The sequence below is a fragment of the Bremia lactucae genome, linkage group LG1 (genome assembly GCF_004359215.1).
Source record: "Bremia lactucae strain SF5 linkage group LG1, whole genome shotgun sequence".
Lineage (NCBI taxonomy): Eukaryota > Oomycota > Peronosporomycetes > Peronosporales > Peronosporaceae > Bremia > Bremia lactucae.
This window is the reverse complement of record NC_090610.1, coordinates 15,351,799-15,358,688: the sequence shown is the minus strand read 5'-3', so window position 1 is coordinate 15,358,688 and position 6,890 is coordinate 15,351,799. Positions and strand designations below refer to the sequence as shown.

The 6,890-nt window shown below is 46.1% G+C and overlaps 2 protein-coding genes across 2 annotated transcripts; one reads left to right on the top strand and one right to left on the bottom strand.

The window, feature by feature from the left end:
- Positions 1-1,048: 1,048 nt before the first annotated feature.
- On the bottom strand, positions 1,049-5,748 carry CCR75_004035 (uncharacterized protein; the record flags this gene model as incomplete). Its single annotated transcript, XM_067962125.1, has 9 exons — positions 1,049-1,648; positions 1,722-2,839; positions 2,897-3,014; positions 3,074-3,566; positions 3,650-4,763; positions 4,844-4,912; positions 4,978-5,269; positions 5,326-5,420; positions 5,479-5,748. 8 exons carry the CDS (start codon positions 5,746-5,748, stop codon positions 2,750-2,752), a joined length of 2,541 nt encoding a protein of 846 aa, XP_067815368.1. The 3' UTR covers positions 1,049-1,648; positions 1,722-2,749.
- Positions 1,225-2,679, top strand: CCR75_004036 (uncharacterized protein; the record flags this gene model as incomplete). The annotated part of the gene is made up of 2 exons (XM_067962126.1): positions 1,225-1,642; positions 1,715-2,679. The coding sequence occupies 2 exons, from the start codon at positions 1,225-1,227 to the stop codon at positions 2,677-2,679; spliced, it is 1,383 nt and encodes a 460-aa protein (XP_067815048.1).
- Positions 5,749-6,890: the final 1,142 nt, after the last annotated feature.

The window sequence follows — 6,890 nt, the reverse complement described above, 5'->3', positions numbered from 1 at the left end:
GATGTGACGTGCCCTTATGGCATCGTCCAACTCGACAAACCATCTCAAGAGGGAGTCTTCTTCGACTCCCCTATACTTAGAGATGTCAATCTTTAAAGTTTCGGGACGACGCGTTTGCGTCATCCCAGGTACAGGGGTCTGTACCTGTTGTAACCTCAACAGTTCTGCCTGTTGAGAGCCTTGCTGATTCAGCAAGGCTACTTTTTCCTTCATTTCGTCAAGTTCATGTTGTATGAACTTGGCGATGGTTGAATGGAGGGCATCTCTGTCCAAATTGAACAGCATTGCCAAGATTGCATCGTTTCCTACGGTAGAACTCATTCGTTCGACCGCACTCTTTTCTATATCACTTAGAAAGGAGTAGCTTTCAGGGGAAACGTGATGCGTATTCCCACTATTATCTAACATGTCCATTTTAGATGGAGGAATGTGGTCCTTGGACGGACTACAAAGTGCTATCAGGTGTAACGGGACACTACGACTTGTACTGTTTCAGTACAAGTCCACATCGCACTGCCTTAGTTGCGAGTGGTGCCTTACGTTATTTCGCGTACACTAGTACGTGCAGAGGAAGACTTCTCTTTAAGGTAACTAGCTTAAAGAGGGTAAAATGAAAACTGTATCAATATAATTAAGTGTCTCTTTTCTATCTTTGTAAATGCTAACTTAATCATAATCTAACACTAAACATGTAAATGAATTCTTATCTCTATCTTATCTGTAACTCTCTCTTTGATTACTCCTACAGCTGATTGGTCTGCGGAATAAATAGGTATAATGGTCTGTACGTATTTATAAATAAGAATTCTGAATATTACTATATAAAGTAATATCCTCCAAATATTATCCACCTTTTAGATAATATATTAATTAACAACATTGAAGTTGTTAATTTCATGTAACGATGCACCCCATTACAAAATAGATGTTCTTGAACATCACACAATTAAGAAATTGTGTCCGCATTTCGAATTTGAGTTTTGTGAAATTCGCAAGTCATTTAAGAAGCCGTCCTTCTTCAAGCTGAGTTTTCTTTTTCTCTACTTTTTGTCAGCATTCAGAACTGTTAGAACTCGCTGTTTACTTTCTACTCGTCCCTGTTCCATGTAAATCCGTACAGTAGTCTGTTTTTCAGGAGAGACAAGTCGACTATTTTCCATTGTTGTGTGTCTTTATTGTTCTTACGGTGATCGGTAGATTCAGGATTTAGAGCCACTTGCCAAGATGGAACTTAGCTACCCGCTCGTGCGCGTGCCCTTCGAGAACGCCAGTCGCAATTTTCGCCTCTATCACAAGCAGCTGTCGCGTGAGCTTTTGCAGATCACGGCACAAATCGAGGCGCTGGGTAACAGCGCAGTCCACAATATTGACGTCGAGGCGGCTACTGACAAACTCGCAGAGCTGGCCAAAAATCTTCGTGACTTAAAGCAAAAAGCCAAGGATGGTGCTCTGAAGCAAGCGTTCGATTTGCAGAGCTGTGCTACGCGCACACGGTATCTTAAGACGTTGAAAGACTCTGAAACCTTATTTACCTCGTCATTTTCGAGCTTCCAAACCCCATCAATGACCGACAGACTTATTGCTGACTTTTTGTTGAGCCAAGGATGCTTAGACACTGCCAAGCTAATTGAAAATACACGAGGTACAGCTTGTTAAAATGTATTGATAATTCAGGATAGGATAAGGTCATGCTCATTAGTATTTTTAATGTCAGAAATTAGTCACTTGGTGGACCACGATCTTCATGCAGAGTGTCAAGCAGTATTAAAAGATTTGGAGAACTTCCACACAGACCAGGCGATGACGTGGTGCTCTCAAAATGGCTCGCGATTGCGTCGGCTCCAGTCGCCCTTGGAATTTAGTCTCCGACTGCAGACCTTTATCGAGCTTGTACGTGCTCACAAGCCATTAGACGCGATCCAGCATGCCCGCGCATACCTGACGCCTCTTGCAATAATGCAACCTGACAATTCAACTCTTCGCGACGCTGCGATTCATGAAGTCCAGAGTGCAATGGCAACACTCGCGTTCGCGTCGCCTCAAACGTGTGGTATTAAAGCGTACGAACAATTGTTTGCGATGGATCGGTGGGCAGCACTGGCCCAAATGTTTCGTCAAACCTTTCGTGACGTTTATGGAATGCACCAGATGCCGTCTTTGTCGATCGTGCTCTACGCTGGGCTGTCAACGCTGAAAACCCGCGCGTGTCAAGTAACACGAGACGCCATTGCGAATGCGGGATCGGCAACACGTGGAAAAAGACAACGTCGAGATAGCGAACAAGGTCGTGACAATGATGCTGAAGAGAGCAGACATCAGTGTGATGATGAGCCGGACAAGTCTTCTCCAGACGACGTTATTGACGCGGCTGCTAGCAAAAAGCGCAAGTGTCACGACGTCGAGATTTTCGTGTCTCTTTGTCCAGGATGCAGCGATGTGGGCAGCCAATTGTGCGCCGGACTTCCGTTTGCGTACCATCCCCACTCGCGATTGGTGTGCCGCGTCACGCGACAAGTTATGGACGAACACAATCCGCCTTTTATGCTACCTAATGGCCGAGTCTACAGCAAACAGGGCATAGAGCTGCTCAAACAGCGCAGCTCCGACGGTATGATCCAGTGCATTGACACGCAGGGTCGATATTCATTGGACGATGTTAAACCAGTCTACATTCTTTAATTTATACTGAGACCAGAAAGATGTTGCTGCGTATATGTTGCGTATTTTAAACGCGCTGATCGAATAATATCTAGGCGGCACAAGGCGAAGAGGACGCTAAACTTCGAGGCACGAATGCACCCGAGTGTTGCAAATTCTCGGTCACCGTTTGCATAAAATCCTGCAAATTTCTTGGTTAATTGTGCTCAAAGAATCTTTATGAAGCCTTTAATCCTACCTGAACCAATTTTTCGAATTTTTTTTTTCCTTCTTCTGCAAGCAGCACAAGGTACATGGCTTCATCCACCCTTGAAATATGGTACGTTGCTTTTTGCCGGCGTTCTGAATGGCGAAAGCTGATCCATTACGAAACAAATGAAAAAGCATTTAACGCGGAACCAATAGAAAGACTTACACAGGGTGGACTGAACCAAGCGTCGACCGATGATCCATAATAAGACTGACAATGTTTGGCCAGTGATCAAGTGGCAGCGACGAGCCTTCTGGGTAGCAAAACACTGCCGGCCAACTACGAAGCCCCCAAAGCTCCGAGTAGTCATTCAGCTCCTCATTCTCCTCCCGGTCGACTCGCATAAACAGCGCGTGATTCGCTTCTTGATCAATCGAACGATTCTGTTCGTTTGCTGGTGATCCGCTTCCTCCTCGTGACGATGCTGGCGATTGCGTGTGGCTTTGAACTCCAGCCGCGTTATCAGTATCATCTGACGCACTTTCCTCTTGCTTCTCTTCTTTCTTCTTTCCTTTTCCTTGATTTGTACGAGTGGACAGAGCATAGCTGGAGCTTGGGCAGCGATAGCCACTCTTGTAGTAATGTGCGCCCTTATTCTCCAGCGCTTGGGTCTCTAAAATAAGCATTACGCAAACTTTACCCCAATCTCCTCGTTGAGCTGCAAAAAACATCAGTTCAAATATGTCGTGTTACTATAGCACGAACTTTACAAAGTATACTCAATCATTATCTATCACGAACCTCGTGAGAGCAAGACATTCATCAACTCAAAGTATGAAATTCCAAGAGGAGTTTTAATAAAACGAGACAGCTCAAGCGTCAAATAGTCCGACTTTTTTTCAAGTGGTTCGAGCCAACGATAAAAGTACAACGTAAATTTTGCCACAAGAGAGCGATAGAATCGCTTTGACCACTGAAACACAGGTAAGGCAAACCCGTCGTCACGTTCTTGTCTCTTGATGGATGATGCCATTATTTCAGTTGCGAAGAGATTTGTGCTTCCATTATCAATCCCTCCATTATTCAACGCACCTGGTGTTCCAAGCGATGTACCAGAACCACCTCCCGTGCCACTGGCTCCGCCACCTAAAACACCTTGTTCCAATGTGTTGTTTGGCATGGATAAGTTCATCCCTCCAGTATCAATATACGGACCACCTGCTTTTTGAACGAGTCTACGACGAGTAGATGCAGAAACCGACCCCCGCCGCAGCAGATTACTGTGGGAGAATAGCCGCCTTAGAGTACTATGAGTCTCGGACGAAGCTGGACTAAAGCTGTTGTTTAGCGATACACCTGAGTGATGCCCCTCGAGTAAAGTACCTTCATCGACAAATTCGTACGAATTATCACTCATTGTAGCATATCGCCCACCCCGAAAAAGCACAAGTGATTCAGCTTGTGACGAAGAAATGCCTCGAAGAGTCCCAGTACTAACACAACGTGACTCGCCGATTAAGCTCGCGGGTATCACACAATTACGGGAAACCGATGACGAAGACTGATAGCTTAAGTTTGAGTACTGCGAGTCCGACGTGACACCATTATTGTCATCCGAATCATCCAACAGCATTCGTTCTTCACCATTATCACCAGCATGTTCAAAGCTGTTTCCATCAAACAACGGATAGTCAGAACTTGCATCAATATGGTCGCTCCACGAACGCAATTGACCCTTAAGTCGATGCAAGGCCACGATTGAGCGCGTATAATCATATTCGGCGACTCGAATTTCACACTGTATAGCAGCGTGCACCGTACGCAGCTCCTCAATAGCTGAAAACTTCATCACTTCAAGAAGTGGGTGGTCGAAGATTTCCAAGCGAAAGATTATAGCTTCTAATTGTTTTAATATCTACATTGCACTCATTAGAGCATTAAAGTCGCCTATATGAGTCATTACAGCATTGCAATTGATAATCGTATTACACGCACGCTATGATAGTCCCGAGGCACGGTAGATAGTGCCAGACCGCGATATATTTGTATCATTGGAGCACGTAGCTATTTAACCATGTCAAACACACAATATTAGCCGTGTCGAGAGTAGCTATTGTCCGCCCACGCACCGAAAAAAATTCTGCTCCTTGCTCGAGCAAATCCACGTAGTAATTCATGTCACCGCACATTGATAGTGCCATCGTAGCCTGCAAATTCCGTTCATGTACAACATTTGATCGACTTGCATTCGTGTTTTCGTGAATATCCGACATGTCAACGAAATTGTGTCGGCTTTGTCTCGCCGCTATGGGCCTTAGCTCGGCCATTAAATGCTTTATTAGTACGACTAGCTTTTTATACATTTGTTCAATCGTATTGGTCTGCACCAAGTCGGTCTCCAAATACTTCATTGCGTGGTACCTACAACATCTAATGTCAGCAGAATCTCTGCGTTGATTTCTTTGCGATTAACGCACGTGCTTTCACATGATGCACCCAGCTTAAGCATAACTTTCGCGGCGTGCCAGCTTTTCCACTGCGTCTCCTCTTCGTCCTCCACGATCAGCAGCGCCTGTAGTACGCATTAGCCCCGTGTACATTCGTATGTAAGCTAATAGCTACTGGCTGACCTTTTGAAACTGAAACTTTTCCAGCATGTCGAAAAATGTAGGAATGTAACGCGTAAAGAGACGACCTATGGCGTCGTCCAATCTCGTTGAGCCCGGCGACGAGCCTGCTGAAGTAGGGGACCTCGGTAGTGGATACAGCGGTGATAAACTGGATAAATTAGGAGCTCGGACGATGGGACTTGATCCAGCGGACTGATAACGACGTAAGGACTGCTGCTGTTCACCGCGAGATGGCTGATAGCTTCGAACGGCCTTCAGCGTGCTACTCATAACTCAAGTAGTAGACTCGACTCGGCGAAAATGAATTTATATTTCTTAATACCAAAATGTGGGTGATCAAATTCTTTGGATTAAATGAGGTTATTTGTTATATTTACAATTTGGGTGCTGATAAAACTCACCCCAGTTTTGTTAATCTCACACCCACTTGACCACACTTTTTAATGATTTCGGTGTGAAATGATAGTGGGGATATATCTCTATCATACACCGCCCCTTATTATGGGTTGTGATGCCCCCTTATTTGTTGGAATCGGAGGTTACACTAGTGTGCCGCAGTTTCAATCGCGGTTCGGCCGACCCTCTTAGGATCTTAGGATGGGAAGCGCTGAATTGCACGGGTGGTTATAAGGAAGGATGCATGTAAGTAGTTAGCTTGAGAACTACTCACTTCTTAATAGACAACGGCATCCTCACACAACTAAAACATAATGAGCCCAACAGTTCTCACCGTCGCCGGGAGCGAAGATCCAGACACTCTTAAAGCCAAGGTCGACCAGGAACAGGACGACGGCCAGTAGTGAGGTACAGAAGAAGTCAAGAAGCCGGCTATGCCGGTGGACACGCAGGATAAATTCCTGGATCTCCTCACGGGCCTTGCAGAACGCATGGAGTGCCTGGAGGCGTCGCAGCAGCGACAAGAGGAGAAGGAGCGCTTCACGGGACGTGAATCAAGCGTGTTTGAGTTAGCCTTGGGACTCGGAGGGCTGTGGATCGGATGGCGTTGGACCAGACGCCTCCACCACGGCGACAGCAGCCAATTTCACCGGTCTATCGGCAGCCTGTCAGGGCACCCACTATGCCTCAGGGCACGCAGGCACCTGTAAACAACTTTCCACGTGTTCCAGATACGCGTCAGCGTAAGCTCGGGATACACAATTTCGATGGCAAAGAGCTCTACGAGAGACTTGGCAGCGGTTTTTTATCGTGGGGAAAGAAGGTTGTACGGTAAATCCAGTTCGCGGAACGTGCGTGCGGATTTCAATGGACAGAGGAAGCAAAGGTGGATATCCTAGGACACCATCTCGCCGGAATGGCGGAGACATACTACAATCAACAAGGTGAGGCCTGGTGGTTGGAGGAGTCTACCCTAGAGCACGCCATGCAACACTTGCTGCATACCTTCGCAACCA